The sequence below is a fragment of the Canis lupus genome, chromosome 9 (assembly GCF_011100685.1).
Source record: "Canis lupus familiaris isolate Mischka breed German Shepherd chromosome 9, alternate assembly UU_Cfam_GSD_1.0, whole genome shotgun sequence".
In the NCBI taxonomy this organism is placed as follows: Eukaryota; Metazoa; Chordata; class Mammalia; order Carnivora; family Canidae; genus Canis; species Canis lupus.
Window position 1 is genome coordinate 46683798 of NC_049230.1, and position 22113 is coordinate 46705910.

The following is a 22113-nucleotide window of genomic DNA, read 5'->3' on the forward strand; positions in this document are numbered from 1 at the left end:
ACAGGCCCTGCCCCTCAAGCCCCCTCTGGGGTTACCCTTTCCTCCATCTCACTGAGTCTCCAGAGAGCCTAGTCCACCCAAAATTTACCCTAGGACAGCAAACTTGACACCCCTCCATTTCAGCACTCCTAGTCTTCCAGGGGTTGCTGCCCAGTTCTGACTCAAAGGGACAAGCACAGATGCTCAAAATCAGGTGTTCAGGCACCTATCAGGGCCAGCAGGTCCAGGCCCTGGGCCCCTACCCTACCCCACCCCTCATTCCCATCCGCCTTCACTCTAACCTGTACCACACACAGCTCTACGAAGGAGCCATTCTCATAGGTCTAGTGACTGGAAGTCAGGTAAACTCTAGCTGGGCGCCTGTGACTCCACCCCCTTCAATATTTTAAGGAGAGTCTTCCATCTGACCTAATTTGTACACATTCGTGTGTTTTAAACTCTTCTACTAGTACCAGGTGTGGCAACAGCCCTCCCCCCAGATGGAGGAGACTGGTACAGAGCACAGGAGAGGCTGGGGCAGCAGGTTTCAAAAACTCACTTTATTCCAATGTGAAATGAAGACGTGATGGTTTAAAAACAAGAAAAAGTTCTTGATCAGCGGTGGGGAGGCTCCGCTTGCTAGCTCACACCCACTGCCTTTGAAACAAGGTATCTGGACAGACTATACCCATCAGCAGCTCCCCGCAAAGCCCCAGGCAGAGGCCCCGGCCCAGGGACAGCTCCCCAGCTCACTGGGGTGGCGAGCTCCCTGACCCACCGACCCATCGGGGCTCCAACAGCAGGCACAGAGAAGCAGCGCGGAAGGGCGGGAGGGAGTAGCTGGGGCTCATGGGAGCCACCACCGGCCGCGGGTCCCCTCCCCCGGCAGCCCCCATGAGGACCAGGTAGGGAGCTGGGCTCCATGAACAAGCAACCATCACTCCTGTGTCTAGTCCGTGCCCTGCAGGATCCCTGATTCAGGCCTGGCTGCCCTTGTCCCTCCCATCTACCCCAGCCCCACTGTGCGTCAGGCAGCTCGAGTTTAAGGGGGAATACATTCAGAGCAGGGCCCCTAGGGCTCTCCCCAGCTGACGTGCAGGGAGTGGGGAGTAACTGCCTCCTGCTGGGGCCCGGGGTGTCTGTCTGGGGAGCCAGCACTGCCTACCCTGCCCCCAGCCCCGTCACCTCGCCACGAAGCTAAAGTGCACCCCCACCCTCCAGCCCTGCCACAAAGCTGTGACTCCCCATCCCAGGACACAGGAAAGCTCCCCTTCTTTTTGGCTTCAAACCTGGACTTTAAGCCAAGTCAGGCCCTGGGGCAGTGGCAGCAAAAGCAGCAGCCATAACGTCAAACATACAAATGACCTGAGAAATCTCTTCATGTCATCCACTCAGAACCAAGGTGGGGCTATGTACAAGTCAGGAAGGACGGATCGAGACGCTCACAGGCATGGACACACTCGCACACACCTGCTTGAAGATGGGGAGGCCAGGGGGACACCTGCCCCCCAGCTGGGGACTCACGCCCACGCACTCCATTCATGTATCTTCAATTAGGCCTCTGCATCGTATATTCATTGAACCAGTGCAAAAACATCTTTGGGGGGTTGAGGGGCAGGCAGGCCAGGGTCCCAGGAGGGCGCTGAGGGTAGGGCTGGGGTTGGAAACATGGAAGAAGAGGGACTGGCTTCCTCTCCCGCTCTGTAGGGCAGGCCCCCCTTCTCCTGGAGTCTGGGTCACTGGGTAACGGGGCAGCTGGCTGACTGTCCGTGAGCCTCTCCCTCTACCCCTGTGAGCTGGGGGAGGAAGGGTCCTTGGCAGCTTGGGGCTGGGAGGCCACGTCCTCCGGGGCCCCTGCTGGCTCGGGCTCGGTGGCCATGGGCTCCTCAGCCTTCTCCCTGCTGCTGGCCTCCTGGAGCTGGTGCCGCCGTGCCACCTCGGCTTTCAGATTCTCCAGGTCTTTTTGGCTGAGCAAAAGGACAGGGGTGAGGGGCAGGTGTCAGAGTCAGCCCGGGCCCTCCGGTGCCTTACTGGCCTCAGTTAAATTTAATCCTGGGGCAAAATATCAGGCTCTGCTCTTTGTCTGGTGAGAGATACATGTGGAACCAGCGCTTCCCTCCCCGGAGCCAAGAGGCTCCCAAGCACTGAAGCTGGAAGAGCTCACTCTTCCACACACTCGACAGCCTCACACTCGACAGCCTCCAGTTGAGGCCCGGCTCCCACTCAGCCTCCACTTCCAGCTCCAACCCATAGCACCGCGTGGTCGCTCCTCCAGCAGATGACACACAGCAGGGATCCCAGCAGCACCCTGGGCCCCAGGGGACAGAGCCCACGCCTTCCATGGCTGGGAGGGAGGCAGGGCCAAAGAGCCAGTGAAGGCGGCACTGTCTGCAAGAGCCATGCTAGAACCCTCGGGGTCCCGCCATGGGGCACAGCCCCCACTGAGGCAGCAGGACACCAGGGCAAAAGTAAAACTGCTCTTCATGTACTGATAGGGGAAGATGGCTGAGGTTCAATGAGTGTGGGAAAAAACACAGCTACGTCCGTGGTCTGCTACGATTTTGTGCAAATTAATAAAAGGGGAAAAAAAAAAAGATTACAGGGGATCCCAGGTTTGGCTCAACAGTTTGGCGCCTTTGGCTGGGGCATGATCCTGGGGACCTGCGATCAAGTCCCACGTCGGGCTCCCGGCATGGGGCCTGCTTCTCTCTCTGCCTGTGTCTCTGCCTGCCTCTTTCTCTTTCTCTCTTTCATGAATGAATAAAAAAATAAAATATAAAAAATCTAAAAAGATTACAGACATGTGTTTGCTCAACTATGCAGAGCATTTCCTGTAGGAGTCACAGGGAACTTCTTACCACTGGCTCAATTCTGAGCCACGACAGTGAATTATTTATTTTAAAAAGCAAAAAACTAAGGGCCATTTCCATGTGGGCCTCACCTGAGAGGAATGAAGAGGATGCCGTTGATGACATTGAGCTGTTCCAGGACACTGGCCATGCTGGGAGCTGTGAACTGAGAAGTGGCAGGGCAGATGAGCCAGCAGGCCTCCCGGGAGGCTGGGGTGCCGGTGCCCACGCGAGAGGGGACCTACCTTGAGGGGCGGGATGTTGGCGCTGGAGCCGTTGCGGTAGATCTCGTTCATGGTGCGCTGCAGGGCCACGGCCTGCTGGGTCAGGCACTTGAGGTACTCGGAGCTCTCCTTGGTCTTCTCGTGGTCCTCGCCCAGCTACGGGGGAGGCGGCACAGGCAGGAAGGATCAGCGAGGCCACGGCCCACGGGCCCAGCGCCACCGCCTCCGCCCCTGCCGAGGCCCACCTGGGTCTTGTAGACAGTATAGCCTTCCTTCTCGTGCTGCAGGGCTGAGCGGAACTCGGCTTTGCTCTCATACACGCGGGCCACAAGGTGGTGGCTGCAAGGAGGCGGGCGGGGCCCAGAAGGGACAGGCATGGGCTGGGGCTGGGATGGGGAGGGGGTGTGCACAGACGGTCTAGATCCCGCTCTGGAACCCACCCAAGGGGAACAAGCCACCCAAGACTTGGAAAAAGATAGAAGTTGAGAGAAAATTCCTCAGGACTCAGGTGGAAGACAGAAGGCTGGATCCCACATCCACCCTCAATCCCCGTGCTTCCCAGGCCCTTGTCGCTGTGGCCCTGGGCACCCCCTGCTCCTAGCCCGGCATGGCCTCACCTGAGGGCCACCTTGAGGGATCTGGGCCCATGGTACTTGGTGCTGACAGCCAGCGCATTCTCCAGGAAGCGCAGGGACAGGTCGTACTCCATCACTCCATGCAGCACCAGCCCAATGTTGTTCTGGGGGCAGCGGGAGGGCCCCGGGTCAGTCCCGCTTCCCCGGGATGAGGCTGCCCCGCCACCCCTGCCCAGCACTCACGTCCAGCAGGGCCATCTCGGGGTGGTCTTCCCCAAACACGAGGAGGGTGAGGTAGCGGGCGCGGTACAGCAGGCTCAGTGCGGTGGACAGCTGGCTGCTGGCGAAGCAGTACAGGGCCAGGTGCATCTGCGGGGGGCGGGGGGAGCCACTTCAGGCCCAGGCCCCGGCCCGGGCCCCAAGGCCCAGTCCCCCCACGGCTACTTACATATTCCTGGATGGTGTTGGGGTGCTCGATGCCCATCACTCGCTCACTCATCAGCACTGCTTTCTGTTGGTTACTCAGGGCCTGGGAGAGGTGGGGAAGCGTCATCCCGGGTGGGTGCCTCCCCACATCGAGTCCGCCTGGCCCCCGAGCAACTCAGCCTCATCAGCAAAGGAGTGTTCAAAACTCACTTACGGTGAGCACGGAAGGCCATGCCCCACTCCGAGGCCTTTTTAAATAGCTTGTCTTGAGCCTTTTACCCCTAACAAAATCTGTGCAAAGATATATACAGATCTAAAAAGGGCACACGCAAATAAGAGTCTAGGGTTGAGGAGCAGAGACAGGCTGCACTTGCCCCGTGAAGCACGGGCAAAGGCCCAGGCCAGGGAGGCAGGTGAACACCAGAAGGCCAAGGAGCACTTAGAGATGCTGCCAACAGCTTCATGCAGCTCCGACTCTGAGAATCTATCCTTCCCAATGTGCCTGCGAGGGAGGCCCTGCCATCACTCCGACTGTGTCCACAGCAGGGCAGCTCTCCCAAGAATATAACTACAGAGTTGCAGAGCAGGGGAAGAAAAGCCAGGCAGAATGAGCAGCTCCCCAGGGTCTCCCTGGTCTCTGGCTGTACCTCCCAGGGGGCCCCAAGGAGAGCAGCACCCTCGGCCCCACAGATGGGGTTCAGCTCCCCAGGCCTGGACTCCCGCTTCCTGCGGCATGGGGTGAGAACACAGCCCCAGCTCCCTCACTTGCCATCCCCCAGTGCCAGGCCAGGCGCCAAGGCCTCTGCTGACACAGCCCGGAGGGTGCTCAAGGCCCACCTCGGCGTAGTCACCCATAATGTAGTGGAGACGAGCAAGGAGGCGCAAGCAGGCGCAGATCTCCACGTGCATGGCTCCGTACACGTTGTTAAACAGGTTCAGGGCCTCATTGATGAGCTCACAGCCCTCCTTCAGGAAGCCTGCAGGGCACCCCCAAGGGTGGCAAGGTCAGGGCTGGGCCAGGGGACACCCCTCCCCCCAGCCACACCTGGTCACGCACCCTGCTGTACTTTGGCCTGCCCACTCTGGAAGAAGTGGAAGGCGTCCGAGGCCTTTGGGTTGACATGCTTGACCACGGGGAAAATATTGAGCACATCCTCCTCAGTGAATGCAGGTTTGTGGCGGCTGTCGAAGCTGTACTCCTTTAGCAGGATCTGGGGGACACAGCCCAACATCCATAGGTGGCCTCAACCCCGGCTCAAATGGCCAGTGCCTCCCGAACTACCACCACGTGTCAAGAAATGGCCACCCTCCCACCCAACACCAGTGGCTGCGAACCCTGCAGGAGCAAGGGCACAGGAGGGACCCTGAGTCATCCCCACCTGGATTCCGGTTTTCAGGGAGATTTCCCGCAGTAGCGTGATCTTCTGCAGGCCATAGGTCTCCACAGCCTGGTCCACAGTCTCACTGGGGGAGAAGCGGCATGTGGGCCTGGGCAGCCCAGCTGCCTCCCCATCTGAGTACCAAGCCCGGGTGCCCACCAGCCAGGACCCGCACTGAGAGCCTCCATCTCACTCCCTCACCTCCCTCCTGTCCTAGCCTGCACCCTGCACCCACAGGTTGTGTCCCCCAGGGGCCCTTGTGCTGCAAGCCCGGTGCCTCTGCACTGCCTTGGCCCGGCCAGGCTGCTCACGCACCACTCGAGGATGAAATCAAAATAGTTCTTGGCCTCCTGGCAGATGTTCTTCCAGAGCTCCTGGGGGGTCATGACGGCCCAGGCTGTGTTATCTGCTGCCCCTGGGGGCCGGTTTCTCCTCCTCCTGTTCCTCTTCTTGGAGATCAGCTCGTCAGCGGGCAGGTGGGCCACGGGGTTGGGGTAGGAGCTCAAGAAGCAGTTCAGAAAGTGGCTGATGGCAGCCGAGAGGCCCGAGAGCTCCACTCCCTGTGAGGGAGGTTTGGACTCACGTCACAAGGGCCCTCGGGCTCCAGCCGGGGCTCTTCCCCAACCCCCCACCCCACCCTCCCAGTCACCGCCATGGTGGGAACGGCAGTACCTGTAAGTAGGTCTTGAAGATGTGCTTGGCAGAGCGGGTGATGAGCTCTCCAATGCCAATTTTCTGCAAGGGTTCAGAGAAGGGAGTCTTGGCCAGGCCCCAAGCCTTCATCCAGCCCCCATCTCATACCCTGCCCCCTAAGCATCACTCACATAGATGTGGTCCAGCTGGTCTCGGGCTGGGCTCCGGAGAACCATGTCCAGCACCTTGCCCAGGTAGCGCATGTTGATGCCACGCTGGCGCATCACCTCAGCCAGTGTGGCCCCATCCATGGGCAGCACCGCATGGTCTATGCAGTCCTTCACCTGTGGGCTGCAGCAGGTCAGGCACCCCCCAGCCTGGGCCCTCCTCCTCCTCCCACCCGGTCTTCCCCGCGGGAAGCTCATACTATCTTGAGGCCCCGAGGAAAGAAGGACTGAGACCCCAGCTCCCAGTTGGGAAGAAGGAATAAGACAAAGCAACAGGCAGGACATGAGAACCTGTCCCCCAGCCCTTCTGCTCCAGCAACAGGAAAAAGGACTACAGTCACCCTGTGACTGCCAGGCCCACCCAACAGGGAAGCAGGCATGAGAGAGCCCCAGTGACAGAGCCCAATAGGTAGCACACGCTACCCCCTACTATGCAGGATAGAGCAGAGGTGACCACTTGGGGGCCACGGCTTGCCCAAGCCTTGGAGGTTTGTGCCAAGCCTTGGAGAGGTCAGGCAGGCAGGAAGCCAGGGCAGCTGGCACAGAATACTTGGCTCAAAGATCCAAGACAAGTGTGCCACCCAATCACAAGGCTACCTGCCTGGGAAGCAAGCACCCCACCTTCCAAGGAGTCTACATGTAGAGCTTGTGAGAAGGAGACAGGACTTTCCCCACCTTTTTTCCAGATGCCTCCCTGTCCCCCTTCCCCCGCCATCAGCTGTCCCATCACACAGGGGCTCAGAGGACCAGATCCAAAGCGGCCAGCCTGTGTGGAAGGCAGGGCAGAGCAGATTCTGTGCCTGGTGCCTTCCCTGGCCTGTCTGGGTCAGCAGCCCCATCTACACCATGGTGGCAAGCACTCTGCCCTGCCTGCCTCACAGATCAGCAGGTCTAAGCAAGTTACTCCTGGGAAGGTTCCACAAGCTTCCAGAATCAGACGAGGGACCAGGGCCTCTAACAGCATACCCTGTGCAGCCCCCCACCCCTGTGGCACCTCCCTCACCAAGCCGGGGATCTGGCAGGAGAGCAGGAAGGCAGCTGCGTCTTTTAGCAGCTGCTTCTGGTCCCGAACTTCCTCCTGGCAGGATTCTGGGAAGCGAACCCCTGTGGGAGGGACAGCAGAGGCCTGAGCCAGGCAGGAGGAGAGGAGGCAGGGTGAGACCAACGTGGGCACCAGCCAGCACCTAGGGCCCCAAGGTGACCCCCACAGTCTTCTGTCCACCCCAACCCAAAACTTGCCTGGTGAGAAGATGTCAGGGTTGAAGCGAACGTCAAAGGCTGTGCTGCTGATGGAGCCAACTGCCTTGCATGCGTTGCGTATCACCTCCCTGCTCCGAGGGTCTGCTGTGGAGACAAGGTCGGCTGGGACGCAGCTCCCCTCCCCCATCAGGGGGGTGGGGCTGCGCTACCCTGAGCCTCCCCAGCTCCATTTGGGGACACCTGCCGGCCTCCCTCAGGCTAGGTCAAGCCATCAGCTACAGGGACAGCACTGGAGCTCCGCCCTCCCCACATCCACAGCAGCCCCACCTGTCCCGTCGTCAGAGGCGATGGTCTCTGCTAGCTCCTTCACCTTGGCCAGGCCACTAGCACTGCCACCTTCCTCCTCACTTCCTGCCTCGGGTCCCGGAGAGTCTTCAGGCTTAGATGCCGAAGAAGGGGAGTCACCATTTTCCAGTGAGGTGGGGTTGTCTATCCTGCTGGCCTTCTGCTGCATGAGCTGTAGGGCAGCCAGCTTCATGAAGAGGAGGTACCTAAAATGCAGCAGACAGGAAAGAAGTGTCTGGGAAGCCTTACTGGCCTGGAGGCTTCCTGCCAGCAGCAGGGACCAGAGACAGGCCCCAGACTCCTGGCCTGTGCCAGCATGGGGACAGTCCCACCCCAGCAACTCCATCAGGCAGTGGCAGGTCACCACAAAAACTGAGCTCTTTCCAACCAAGAGGACCCCTACAGTGTTAGTGGGGAAGAGGCCAGGGCTCCGTCCAGGCCAGCCTCTCAAGAGCCACAGGAACCTTGCTAGCACTCTGGAGACTGGTTTGTGGTGTGGGACATTCGAGGGGGTTGACTCCTATGCACTAAATGCCAGCACTGGAACACTCCCTGGCACTGGAACACTGAAAAACGCTTTAGCAAGGACACCTGGGTGGCTCAGTTACTGGGTGTCTGCCTTTGGTTCGGGTCATGATTCAAGGTCCTGGGATCGAGCCCCATGTCAGGCTCCTTGCTTGGCAAGGAGTCTCCTTCTCCCTCTGCCCCTCCCTGCCACCATGCTCTCACTTGCTCTGTCTCTGTCCAATGAATAAAATACCTTTTAAGGGCAGCCCGGGTGGCTCAGCAGTTTAGTGCTGCCTTCAGCCTGGGTTGTGATCCTGGAGACCCGGGATCAAGTCCCACATCAGGCTCCCTATGGGGAGCCTGCTTCTCCCTCTGCCTGTGTCTCTGCCTCTCTCTCTCATGCTCTGTGTCTCTCATGAATAAATAAATAAATAATATTAAAAAAAATAAAAAAATAAAAAATAAAATAAAATACCTTTTAACAAAACAAAATAAAACAAAACTTTGGCAGATTTCCATATGCCCCTTGGAGGAATAACCCCACCTCCGTTGAGGGCCACTGGTCTAGCTGCTTGCTAGTTCTCCACCCACATAAAGCTCCCAGACCACCACGCTGCAGAGCCTGATGTTGCAGTAGGGGTTGGTGGACTGGGGCCGTAACAACGGTGGCCAAAACCAATTCTTCCTTGCTTTCCAGAACCTCCCCCATGGAGGATCAGGCCCCAGAGCCGCCTGTTGGCTGGGCACCCCCCAGAGCCTCACCCTCACCTGTGCTCCACAAAGGCATCCACCAGCTCCTGGCGCAGACAGCAGAGCTTGTGCCGGTGGGCGCGGGGGAAGCCAGCCCGGGTGCACTCCTCGGGCAGCCCCTCGCCAGGCACTGGAAGGAAGTTGAGATCAGGGGGGAAGGTGCGCAGCAGGTCGAGAATGTAGTGGCGCCCGTCATTGCCGATGATGCCCTTGCACTCCACAGAGGAGCAGAGCTCCACCTCCTCATCGCGGTCATTGAGCACCCGGTGCCTCAGGATCTTGAGGGGCCGGCTGGTGCGTTCTAGCAACTCCAGGTAACGAGGGTGTGACATCACTGTCTTGCCAAAATCGATAGAGCCGTAGATGACACTCTGCTCCTGGTCCCGCTCCAGGATGCCTGGGATAATGGACTGGGCCGTGACACGGTAGCCACGGTAATCCACCACCACTGTGCCCAGCGTGTACAGCCCCTCCACATCCACCGCATTGTACGTGCGCACGCCATTCAGGTCGTTGGTGGGTGCCACGTATGCCGCCACGTCCCCACCAAAGTCCTTGTAGTGATCACGAACATCAAAGCCCAGGCTGAAGAAGATGTTGTTCCAGATGAACATCTGCATCTTGGTCTCCTCGCTGGGGTTGATGGCCATCACATTGCCATCGATGACTGCCATGGCGCCCCGTGTGGCTGCAGCTGTGAAGTCGCTGTGCACCTGGGAGGAGCCAAGGTGGGGAGAGTGAGGGAGGCCCCGTCCCCCAGAGCCCCAGTTTTCGGCCCACCCAGCCATGCTCACCCACACACAGCACGGGCCACAGGGGGCTGACCTCAGCTTCCTCACACTTGGAAAAAGGCAAGAAACCCACGTTTTGAAAAAATGTAACTTATGGTCAGATAGACAGCAGAACTCAGTGATGAACAAGGCGGGGAAGGACCAGAGCGGGTCTTGGATCCACCTGTAATGTGCCAGGTGGACTTGGCCAGGTCACTTCTCAGACCTGTTTGCCCTGTCTATAAAACAGTGACCATAAAAGTATCGACCTTTACAAGGTGTCCAAAAGATTACAGGAGATAATGCCTATAAAACACCTGACAGCCCCTGGCAAAATCAGTACTCAAAACAGTGAGATCTTATTTTTACCATTATCATCTCTATGCAGTAGGACTAAGGAGATTAAAAACAGCTTTTTGAAAGCATTTTTTTCCCTCATCTCTCTAAATAACGTCACATGTGCCCAGGCAAGGTCCCAATGGCAGACAGTGGTAGGTGGGAAGCCGGAAGAAACCTGTCACACAGTCCACAATGGAGGAGGTCCCCCCACCCTCCACCTAGCCCCAGGACTCCAAGTCTCAGAGGAGTCACAAAACAGAGCTGAGATAGTGTGCCCAGAGGTGCCGATGCCCCGCAGGGTACTGTGGCCAGCAATGTTGGCAGGAGGCAAGCATGCCTGGGGCTACCAGTCAGGCATAAAGAGCCATAGGCACCTTGAATATAGCTCTTTCTCGAAGCAGCCTCTCAGGCAGGTTCTTGCGGGGCAGTTCCCTCGTCGTCTGCAGCTCCTCGTTCCAGTCCCGGGTCTGCAAAGGGACCAGGGAGCGGCATGCCAGCTTGGCCCATGGCCCCAAGACCTGCTCTGGGCCATCCCTCCCTCTACCTCCCTATGGACAGCCTCCAAAGCTCCCAAGTAAACAAGACAGATAAATAGATAAGCTTCCAGGGAGGCGCACAGATCCCAGCCCGGCACCCAGCAAGGGAGGGCGAGAGAGGTGCCAGGGAGGGCAGGGCCAGGCTGCAGGCACCTGTCCAGGAATGTGCTCCTCATAGCCCAGCCTCGAGGTGTAGGCATCCTCCGCACGCACACAGTCCATGGCATGCTCCGCCTGGGGGGCTGTCCAGCTGTACACCTGGAACGGGGTGGCAATCCTCTCGAATGGGTGGCGCTGGACCCTGTGGCAGCGAGAGGGGGAGATGGAGAAACTGCCAAGCTCAGAGCCCTGCCCTGGGCCCCTGCCCTAAAGCACCAACCAGCTCTCATGTCTTCCCACTGAGACCCTGGAGAGGCGAGCAGAAGCAAATGGGCACGTCTTCTAGGACTGCCCTAAAGGGAGGCTCTGGGGTGCTGGGGGCTGAAGGCATGGCTTCTTAGGGCAGACGTGAAGAAGTTCAGGCTGGCATGTTCACCCACCCTCTTGTGGGACGTGAGACAAGGGGTGGAGATGTTGCAAAGGCTCTACCTTTTCTTCTGTAGCACAGCAAAGTTTTTTTTGAAGGTTGGGCTGATCTGGTTGAGCAGCTCCACCAGGGAATGGCTAAGGAAGCGAGGGCTGGCAGGCTTAGGATTGAAGTGATACGCTGTGGACCTGAGGGGAGAGGGTGGTCACGGCACAGGGCACCCAAGTAGCGGCCTAAAGACCTGAAATGGGCTCACACAGGGACTTACTGGTTCAGATAAAAGCCCCGCGTGGATGCCGTGATGCTGACTTGCCGGTCCTCAGCTGTGATCACAAACAGGTACATGAGATCCCCATGCATCTTACGGTTCCCGGGGGGTGGGTTCCAGCCGCTCATGGTGAGCACTTTCAGGCACTGCAGGGGCTGCAGGAATAGCCAAGTGTGAGTGGGGGCCGGGCCTCTAGGTGGGGGAGCCCCCTGCCCCGCCAGAGACCTGCCCCCTGGCTCTGCTCCGGAGTACTACCTTCCAGTCACGGTTCTGGGGCTGCAGGGGACACAACGGCCGCTCCCGGCTCCCAGGGAGGATGTACTCAGGTGGTGTGCAGTCAATGGGGTCCATCTCCAAGCCCTTCTTCCGCTTCCCGCTGTCTGAGGGACCCGAGGCCGGTGGTCAGCACAGGGCCACCCCGGGGCAAACCAATGCCAGTGTGGATGACTCCAGCCCTGCCCCCTCATGGTGGGAAGGCCTTGTCCCTGGCCCCTTCCCTGGCCCCTGGTCCCTCTGCCCAAGCTCCAGTCCCAATGCCTCCCGCACCTCCCAAGTCGCCGTCAGTGAAGACGCTCAAGAAGGACAAAGAGTTGCAATCAACCCCGTTGAAGGCATCAGATGGGTCCAGGCTCTTGAGCAGGTCTCGGACGTGGCGCACGTGGATGCGGGCCTCACGTACTGTGTATGGTTCTGTCGGGAGGGTGAGGGGCAGAGTGTTAGCAGGGCCCACTCCCTGCTGCAACAACCTATCTAGCATGGACAAGTGTGCCATGGTGCTACCATGGTGAACCCGATTTTCACATTTCAGGCCTCCACTTACAAATTCCATCCTGAGCACAGAAGCCAGAGTTCTGGATTCAACACACACACCCCACCTTCTGTTAGGCAAGTATCCTTGTTTGCAAAGACCCTCCTGCCAAAGGGCACAAAAAATGCCTCTGGGCGCCCACAAAAGCTCCCACTCTCATTCATAAGTATCCCAGGCGGGCAGGCCTGCAGAGCCACAAAGTCCCCACACTATAACCTCAGTCCTGTTCTCCTGGGGCAGCCTTCGCTCAGGGATGGCCCAAGGATGTACCCCTATCTACAACACTGCCCCCCAACACATGCTTCATTCAGTTTTAATGAGGGCTCTTTGGGGGGAGAAGAGAGATTTCATCATTAAGTTTGGGTACACCTGGGTTACACACCTTCCATATTTGCTCTTAACAAGCTCATACTGCCTGGAACCACTGGGCTCTTTCTCCCCTGGGGACCCAAATTCACAGGAGCTTTCATTTCATAACCAAACCAGTCTCCCACACCAGCCCACTGCTCCACACTGAGCCTGACTTCTCTATTTGAGAGCTGTGAAACTTTAGCTTCCTTATGAGAGTTAACTTTTCTCTCTATAAAATTGGGCTAATTTCAAGCCCTTAGTTGGTACCGTTTTTTGTTTTTGTTTTAGAGAGAGAATGCGAGTAGGGCGGAAGGGAAGGAGAGAGAATCTTAAGCAGGCTCCCCATCCAGAGGAGTCTGACGCAGGGCTCAATCTCACGACCTTGAGATCATGACCTGAGCTCAAATCGAGTCAGATACTTAACCGACTAAGACACCCAGGCACCCCAGTTGGTATATATACATATTTTTAATCATGACTCAGGTACCTGTGTAGCTCAGTTGGTGAAGCATCTCCCTTCAGTTCAGGTCATGATCCTGGGGTCCTGAGATTGAGCCCCACATCAGGCTCCCTGCTCAGTGGGGAGTCTGCTCCTCCCTCTCCCTCTGTCTCTTGCCCCCTTCACACATTCGCTCGCACTCTGTCACTCTCAATAAATAAAATCTTAAAAAAAAAAAAATCACCACTCTGATATTTAACCTGTAATGTTGGAGGGTATTCATGGGCAGGCCTGAGCTCCAATCCTGCCTTCACAAGTTCTGTACTACTCTGAGCCTCCACACACTCATCTGTGACACGGAGATACCAGTCAGGATGGGTGGAGTGCCATGTGGCCCCACCTCTGCGTGCTCTCCCTTGGCAGGCTGCCCAACTTCCGGACAAACCTTCTACCACGCGTAGCACTGAGCCCTCCTGCAGCCCCTCGACACTGCGCAGCTCTGAGAAATGGTCCAGCATGTTGCCATCCAGGTGCAATGAGAAGCAGGTGCGGTGACAGGTGTCTTCACGGTCCATGAGGACCTGGTGGATCTCCTGTACCATCTCCTGGGGGGACACCTACCAGGGAAAGGCCCCAACCACCTCTGTGAGGACATACTGCCTTCCCTACAGTATGAGGCTAGGACAAGTGATGGCCGAGCGTGGCCTTCCAGCCTTGTCCTCCCTAATGGGCTCAGGCTCTGGTCCCCAGCACCCCTCCTCCATCTCACCTGTAAGGAGAAGGGCTCAATTCCAGGTGCCAGGATCTTCACAGAAAAGCCTGTGTCCTGGATGACAATGACTTCCTGTCCGGTTGTCTCCTCTCCTGGCTCGGCCTCATCCAGACCGTTTTCCCGGGGCACGTCGGCAGCCCTCTCCTCCTTCTTGAGGCTCTCTGCACAGTCCCCGTTCAGTAGCATGACTGGTGGCAGCTCTGCAGGTAACAAGAAAGCAGCTGAGGCAAGTGGGGCCATCTGCCTCCCCAGCCTGTGTGGACACATGCCCGAGAATGGCATCTGTGTTTCCTCCCGAGATTCGGGCCTGCCGTAGACCTCACAGTCCCATTCACACTGGACACACAACCTCTCTCCACCCTGGCCACCGGCAGACCACTGCCTTCTCCCTCCATATCCCGGGCTTCCCCTCTCATCTGCTCCTCAGTCTTCTAGTCTGGCTTCCATCTGAGCACACCACCCAAATCCCTCCCCCGAGTCACCAATGACACCCTAAGGGCCAAACCTAACCACCTTCTCTGGCCTCAGGGTGTGTGACTTCTGAGGAGTACCCGCCACTGCTCCCTTTCTTCACCCTTCCCTTGTTCCTGGCTCTCCAGGTCTGCCCCCTCCAGCAGCCCAGGCTGCGGTGTCCCGGCAGCCCCAGCCTCTCCTCATCTCCCAGGACTACAAGCGCCCTCCTGCCATGCAGCTTGCCTGGCAAATCCAGGCCTTGCTCAAACTTTTCACCATGTGGCCATCCCTCAAGCATCACCCAAGTTTCATCTTCCTGACATGGAATGCACCTTCCTCCACAAGCTGGCCTCTGCTGTGTAAATGCCCTCCCCCCACCCAGTGACCCAGCCCCTGCAGCCACGGCCAAGGGGAGGCCATTCTCCCTACTTCAAGAGCATCACTTACAACCCACTGCTCACAGATCCAAGCTTCATAGGTCTACTCTCTCAGGCAGCAGCCTGAAGTACATCTCAGCTCCTGCCAGGTTTCCTTGTCCACGTCTCAAATACACCAAACTACTAGGAAGGCTGACGACAGGCTCCACATCTTCCCTTCCACCTCTGTGCTTTTGCAGTTTTTGCTGCCTTCAATACACTATAGCAGGCAAACTCCTACTCACCCGTCAAGGCCCAAGTGACACAAATCCCTTTCTCTCTCTTTTTCTCTCTTTCGGGTGCAGGGAAGGGAGGGGGAGAGGGAGAGGAAGAGAGAATCTCAGTGCTTGGAGCCCAACTTGGGGCTCTACCTCATGACCCTGAGATCATGACCTGAGCTGAAATGGATGCTTAACTGAGCCACCCAGGTGCCCCTAAACCTCCTACTCTAAAGCCTCCCCAGGGCAGCCTGGGTGGCTTAGCAGTTTAGTGCTGCCTTCAGCCCAGGGTGTGATCCTGGAGACCTGGGATTGAGTCCCACGTCGGGCTCCCTGCATGGAGCCTGCTTCTCCCTCTGCCTGTGTCTCTGCCTCTCTCTATCTCTCATGAATGAATAAATAAAAATTAAAAAAAATAATAAATAAAGCCTCCCCAAATGACCCCTGCCAACAGAATTATTGCCTCCTCACTGCCCCCAGGAATATGGCGACCACCTCCCAGGGCACTGTTCTACGTCATTCTGGGGGGCTGGAGCAGCCAGCCATCTTCTTCCTTCTATCTGTCCTGCACTCAACAGAAAGGCACTGAATTAATGAATTAATTACTGCACATGTGGAGTTAAGTCTAATATTTGTACACAGGACCCATTTTAGATGCTTTGGGGAAAGAGAAGAAAGCAGGTGACAAAACTTTCCCTTGCTACCCAGGTACTAACGGGAAATAAAGGAGAGCCCCCCTCACTGCCCTGGAGAGCAAGGACCTCCTCACAGCCACTCCAGCAAAACACAGGCCTGCCTGGATATCCATTTGGCCCACGGGCCTTTCCACCCAGGGTCTGTCTGGCAGCCAAACTGGCTTCTTGCTTGTCTGTGAGCTCCAGACAGGTCAGCTCACCCAGCTCTGCTCCACACCCCACCTCCTGTTCCCTACTGTTAGGAGTGAGATGCATTTTCCCCAGACCTATGTGGGCCTTACCCAGACCCACCAGAAATGTGGAGCCAGGGGCCTCAGGAAAGGAGATAAGCCCAGCAGAGAAGAGCATGTGAGGTGGGGTGGTGCGCAGAGAAGCCATTCCCTCTCCCCTATGTCCCTTCAGCTTAGTGATAAATAGGACCGTCAGGAGCTCAAATAGTTAGTTCCCCTCTCTCCTCCTCAAATAAGGATGTGTGACACCCAGAAAAATTCAAAACCGTGTCCAAGGTCAAGAGTGGACCCAAAATTCCCCATCAAGAGCCCATACCACCATGCCAACACACTGCCCCCAATCTTGGCCACTGTGGGTCTTCAAGGACTGTTATTACCCCCATCTTTGTCCCAGCACACTTCTCCAAACCTGAGGTGAAACTCCTGAGAACCATAAGGACACACAAGGACCTCTCTCTAGTGAGCCCACAGCCCCAGCAGTCCGACTCCAAGCCCCTAAAGTAAGCAGCCACCTCAAAGGGAAAACTTGGCTGACTTTATGACAAAGCAGGCAGGAGGGTGGGGAGAGGGGTGGTGCTTGGTTAGCTTCCAGAAGGCAGCAAGAGGAATGGCAGATATGAGGAGGCACTTCCCCTAACTGGGTCCTTGAGAAAGGCTTTGCTGTTGGAAGGCCCCTGGGATGAGGGGGTATGCAAGAAGCTCCCCCACACATCCGCTTTGAGGTAGCAGCTTTGCGGTCTAAAATCCCAAAGGTGAGAAGTCAGAAACCTGGACTCAGAAGGACAGCCTGTGCTCCCTGAGCCTGGGTGAGGAAGGGCTCCCACCCCTTCTCCCCAGGCTGGGGAGCCTGCCCAGAAGGTACCTAGGCACCAGGTTATGCCCCAGGGGGTACCCACTCCCCTATCAGATTTCAAAGGAATGTGCCTGGTTCCCAGGGGCCTCCACTCTCCCAGAATGGTGGCTCTACCCCTCCTCCTTCCTCTAAGGAACCCTGAAGTCTCCCTTCCACTGGATTAAAGCCAAGTGATCACCCCACAAGATGCTGGCCACCTGGCTCCCTGCCCCCACGGCCCACCTGGTGCAGTTGGAGGCTGAGCTCTCCTGGACTCTGGAGTCTCGGGACCGCCATGGCAGCGAGGCAGCCAGCTCTCCGGCTCAGGCTCGGCGCCACCTGAGTCCCCTGTTCCGGCCTCTGCCACTACCCTTGCCCCCAGGCAGCTGGTCAGCCCAGGGCTGGAGCTGGCTTCGGGTTTCAGTGGGGCCAGGCCTGCTGGGGCAGCCCTGGGAAGGGCACACACCCCCTGCCTTGCATCCTGCTCAAGGTCGGCCAGAAGGACAGCTGTGGGCCAGGAGGCCCCAGTGGCTCCAGGACCTCTGGGGGAGCTGCTACCAGCGCTCAGGCTCACCTTCCTGTGCCCACCAAAAGGGGGGTCACTGCTGCCAAAGCCATTGGAGAGGCAGGAGAACCCAGCATTTGGGGTACTTGGGCCTCTCAGGATCAAGGCCTCTGGGGACTGGCTGGCAGGGACAAGGCCCAGTAAGGGAGTCCTCTCCTCAGCCCCAACCCCAGTGGGGGTGGGCAGGACTGCTTCAGCCAGCTGCCAGCAACAGCTGGCACAGACCCGGGCCCAAGCCATGAGTTGGCCACCCCAGGCGGCCAGTTGCAGACACTGAGCACCCTGCCTGCCTCCTGGGTTAAGCGGCTGGCTGAGGCCTCCGGCTCGTGCTGCCCCCTGCAGGTGACCTGGCGGCTCCCCTCCTCCTGACAGTCACTGGTTCTGGTGGGAGGGGGGATGGGCCCTCAGTCTCCCAGAGGACAACCGCCCCAGGCCTCCAGCTCCACCACGAAGCTGGCAGGCCGTCTTCCCTTCCCAGCAGGCCCTGCGCTGCCAAGAGAAAACCCAGTCTCTCTCCCGGGGAAAACAGAGCTGGCAGCAAGAGGCCGAAGGCCATTGGGCTGTGGAGAAGGAACATGCCCGGCCTCGCCAGGGTGCCTTCCCAGGGCCTCTGACTTGTTGCCAGGGCTCAGCCTGCTCTGCTCCGGCATCCATACAAACCAGAGTGGGGGCGGGGAGCAGCGCACTCCAAGACCCCTCCCCTCCAGTCCAGTCCTGCTCCAGGCGGCCCTCGGCCTCTCCACAGCCCCCCCAGGGTTCCAGTCTACACACGTGACGGGAAGGTAAGGGCTAGACCCAGGTAGCACTTCTCTTATTCTGCCCTTTCCTCCACACAGCCTTACCCCCTGGAAAAGGGGGTGGGGTGGGCAGAGCAGCAGCACCCACCACCTCCATTCCGGTTCTCAGAAAGCCTGTGCCCGCTCTAGGCCCACCCCACGGCACGTCCCTCAGTCTGCTCAACTGGCCCATCTCACTTTCCTCTGGGAAACTGAGGCCCCAGATCCAGAGGCAACAGGCGGCCAAGCCAGGTCAAGAAAAAAACCCAGGTCTGTCAGGTGTCCAAACCCATGCCTCTGAGTGCCACTGCCCCAGGCTGCAGGACCCACCAGGTACACAGTACCTCTTCCTCCTCCAGGCCTCAGGCCAGGAGGCAGATCTATGTCCAATTATAGCAGCCTCCCAACCCTCTACACCAGGGGGCACTCCTAAGGATCTGGGCTTTAGTGAAGGGGAAAAAAGTAGTCCTCTGCAGGAATGGGGAGGGGTTGCCCAAACTGCACACTCATACACACACCTCCAGTCTTCACTGGCTGGATCAGAATGAGCAGATAAAGTGTATCCACCCTGGCCTGGGAGCACAGAGAACCCACGGGCAGCAGAAAGGAGGAGTCAGAAAAGAAACTTAGGATATCCCAAGTGGCCTCTGTGTCTTCCCCAGCCTGGCATGGCCTCATTCAGTAGACTGTGCCAGGGCCAGGCCCCGCCCCAATCAAGGCCTCAGCAGGTGAGGCTCCAGCAGGAAGTAAGGTCCCAAAAGACACATCACTCCTCCCAGGAACGCAGGGCTTCAAGGGAAAGGGGTAGAGGCGGGCAGCCTATGAGAGCCTATGGGAGACCCTACAGATATAGGCATCTGTCTCCTTCCTGTCCCCCCCAGGCCAGAGGCAGGTCTGCAAGGTCTGGAGATAGTCCAGTGTTCCTCAGGCTGGTATACTCAGACCTCCTCATATTAAGACCTTTAGGATTCTGTGAGGGAGCTCCCCTAAGCCCTCGAGCTCCTCCCCAACCTGCCAGCCCCCTTTCCTGCTCTGGGCCTCAACTCCAAGGAGCCCTCCCCTAGGCAGAAGGAACTTGACACACCACTGTGGACTTGAAAAACCTGCCCGTTCTCTTAACCCCTGAAAGCAGCTTTATTCCCAAGAAGGTAACTGACCCTTGCCCCCCACCCTAAAAGGCCTTGATTACCTCCTCAAAGAGTAGAGAGCCTTCCAGAGCTCCTAAGGATCAGGAGCCTATTCAGGGGTCTCCATTAAGGCCACCCTCCTCTGAATAGCTTCAGGCTGGCTATAATAAAGCCTAGCTGTCTATACTAGCACTCCAGGGACATAAGGAGCCAATGTCCCACCCGCTAGCATGCTCCCAGTTTCCTAAAAATGAACAACTGTGCCCTTCCCCTGACCCAGGGTGCCACGGAAAGAACCTCTCAGCACACAGCGGAGGCAGGGCTTTACCCAAGCCCGCGGTGAAACACTCCAACAGACCCTCCCCTCCTCAGTCCCCATGTTCTCAATATAAATCCTGACCAACACGCCTCTCCCACCTTCCTCTGGGACAGGTAGGGGAAGCCTTGGCATGCTAGCCACAAGCTAGAAATCCAAATGCCCCTGCAGCTAAAGCACTGTGTGACCTTGGGCAAGTCACTTTATCTCTTCAGGTCTCTTTGCTAGAAGGGAAATCAGCCAGCGCGGACCTCCTCTTATCTAGCCCGCCCCACTGATTCAGAAACACATCAGGGTAAAGCCTGGCAGGTTGGGAGTCATCAGCATCTGTTGTTCTGCCCAAACCTTGGCCTTATCCAGGCAATCAGCAAAGCTGCCCCAGTACCCAACCCCAACACAAGGTAACTCTGCTGTGACAGGGTCAGAGAGCCTCCTAAACACTGTTCCCATTCTGACTCACTAAAGCTGGCAAGAGAGATGAAGACAAGTCCTTCCTGAGAGGAGCAAGGGGGAACAGTGGAAGACAGAGGTAGTTCAGCATTCCCACCACCAACCAGGGCAGAGAGGGACCACAGCCCAGGCCTGGGGCCCTGAGGATAATCTGGAGATGACAACTGAGGTGCTGGGAAAGGGCTTCCAGCCTCGAGGCCGGAACCTAAGACATGATGGAAGGAGCACAGGCAGCCCAGGAGAAACCGATGAAGCAGGCCCCACCAGAGAAAAGCTGCAGCCACTCCCACAAAGCCCCCATGGGGGAGAGCTGGGAGCTCCACTCCACACTGGTGACCTTTGCCTCAAAAACAGCAACCCTGGGCTGATCCACTTTTCGCAATAAGGCGGGTTAATGATCAAGTTCTGGCACAAACACCGACTTCTGCCAAGGAGTTTGGCTTTGCCCCCACACGCAGGCAGACCCCGGGTCTGCAGATCAGGCCAATACCTAACAAGGAGGAGATGAGAACCTGAACACCTCGGGTTAAAGCACTGCCTCTGGGAACGACCCAGAGAAGCCCCCTCACAATACAAGCCCCCCCCGCCCCCCAAGCTCGCACTGTTCCCACGGACTATGCCTCGCAAGTCCCAGGTTGAGCCTCACTCGCAGGGCTGCAGCCCTGTACACCGGCAATGCCTGACATCCTGACGCGAAGGGTGCCAGACCCGAGCAAGTGTCAGTGCCCACAGCGCAGAGGGTCCCCCCTGCCCGCGCGCGGAGGGGGTGGGGCCACGGATTCCAGCAGTCTGCGGCGGCGGCGCACCCCGAAACCGCGTGTGCGCACACGTGCACCCCCTGCCGCTGTCCTCCCCGGGACCTCACGTGCGAACCCCAGGCCGCAGCGGGGGGCGACAGTGAAGGTGACCTTCAGGGCGGGGGCGGCCCGGTGTGATGCAACCTGGACCGGCGCGGAGGGAAGGCGGCGGTCCCCGCAAACCCCGAACCCACCCGCCCGCTCGGCCCGGTCCAGTCTCCCCGCCCGGCTGACCACTGGCCCCGGCCCTGCTCACCGGCCGCGCCCGGCCGCCCCTTGCCACCGGCCTGCGAACTGGGCTCCCGGGCGCCGTCGGCAGGGGCGGCCGCCGGCAACTCATCCGTTTTGATGACCATGGCGGCGGGAGCGGGCGTCCGGCTCGGCTGTCCGCGCCGCCCGCCGCGCCACTAACCCAAGTGCCCTGCGCGCCGCGGCCGCTGCGGGAAGGACGGAGTCACCGGCCCACGTGGTGCGCGCTGTAACCTTTGACCCCGCCGCCGCTTCCCCTGCCCCGCCCACACGCCCGGCCCGGCCCACGGGAGCCTGCGAGGGACAAAACGCACCGCGCTCGTTGGCCGTCCACCAAGGCGGGGACTTTCCCGAACGCCTTAAAGGGAACGCGCTGTGACTCTGGGTACGGAGAGGCTTCTGGCCCCCTCGAGGGGCGGGGCTGCCGAGAGACGTCCTGTCCCGCGGGCGCCCTGACCTTGGGTGGAGACTCTTCTAGGACTGCCATTGCTCACCGTCCCCTCCCCCAATGGCCCTCTGCTTCCTATTGCAAATCTGCCAAGCGACCGCGCGGTCTCTAATCTGCGGTGTCAGTGTGACCCAACAGCGCCCTCCTCACCAGGCTTGAGAGGGTGGAGCTGGGGTGCATCTAGCTTTTCGAGGAAGGGGTGCAGGGCAGCTAAAGGATTCAGTGACAGAAATGGAGCCACCAAACTTTGCCCCGAGCTACAACGTGCTCCCCCCTACCAGCGGCCTCAACTACCTCCACCAGATGGGTCCTTATTTCCAGACTGGCACGTTATCCCCATTTTTCTGCGAAGGAAGCTGAGACCAAGGTTGCACAGAGCTCAAGAAGTAGAGCCGAGTCAGGCTAAATCCACAGCCTGGACACTTTACAGTCATTCATTATTTTAGGAGTTTGGGTTTTGGTGGGGACTGAGAGGTGAGGTCAGAGAACGCTGCCCAGGTGACATTTTACCAGGTCTTGCCAGTGAGCTGACATTCTCCAGGTGGAGAGAGTAGAGAGGGTCTTTTTTTTTTTTTTTAAGATTTTATTTACGAATTCATGAGAGACACAGAGAGAGAAGCAGACACATAGGCAGAGGG

General features: G+C 58.3%; 1 protein-coding gene across 4 annotated transcripts; it reads right to left on the reverse strand.

Moving 5' to 3' along the window:
* Positions 1-519: 519 nt before the first annotated feature.
* On the reverse strand, positions 520-21184 carry CLUH (clustered mitochondria homolog). 4 transcript variants are annotated; one of them, XM_038548532.1, is made up of 26 exons: positions 21035-21184; positions 13901-14103; positions 13577-13748; positions 12080-12223; positions 11789-11913; positions 11534-11688; positions 11328-11453; positions 10893-11040; positions 10578-10670; positions 9113-9807; positions 7820-8043; positions 7532-7633; positions 7296-7396; positions 6257-6409; positions 6105-6167; positions 5748-5992; positions 5433-5517; positions 5111-5264; positions 4891-5030; positions 4076-4156; positions 3871-3996; positions 3670-3791; positions 3298-3391; positions 3074-3208; positions 2921-2994; positions 520-1946 (listed from the first exon to the last, which is right to left on the reverse strand). In XM_038548532.1, the coding sequence occupies exons 1-26, from the start codon at positions 21132-21134 to the stop codon at positions 1763-1765; spliced, it is 4044 nt and encodes a 1347-aa protein (XP_038404460.1). In that variant the 5' UTR covers positions 21135-21184; the 3' UTR covers positions 520-1762. The 4 variants fall into 4 exon arrangements, with proteins under 4 accessions (XP_038404460.1, XP_038404459.1, XP_038404458.1 ...); XM_038548531.1 differs by having other exon boundaries at positions 7532-7636; XM_038548530.1 differs by lacking the exon at positions 21035-21184 and adding an exon at positions 16991-17588.
* Positions 21185-22113: the final 929 nt, after the last annotated feature.

Bases quoted from the DNA above. Each gene is read 5' to 3' on its own strand.
- CLUH (XM_038548529.1), bottom strand. From the start codon at position 17,552: ATGGCTTGGGCCCGGGTCTGTGCCAGCTGTTGCTGGCAGCTGGCTGAA. The intron at 14,104-16,990 runs GTGGGCCGTGGG...TGTTACCTGCAG, and splicing joins TCAGCCTCCAACTGCACCAG to AGCTGCCACCAGTCATGCTA. The intron at 11,914-12,079 runs GTGCGGGAGGCA...CGGGTCCCTCAG, and splicing joins CACTGACGGCGACTTGGGAG to ACAGCGGGAAGCGGAAGAAG.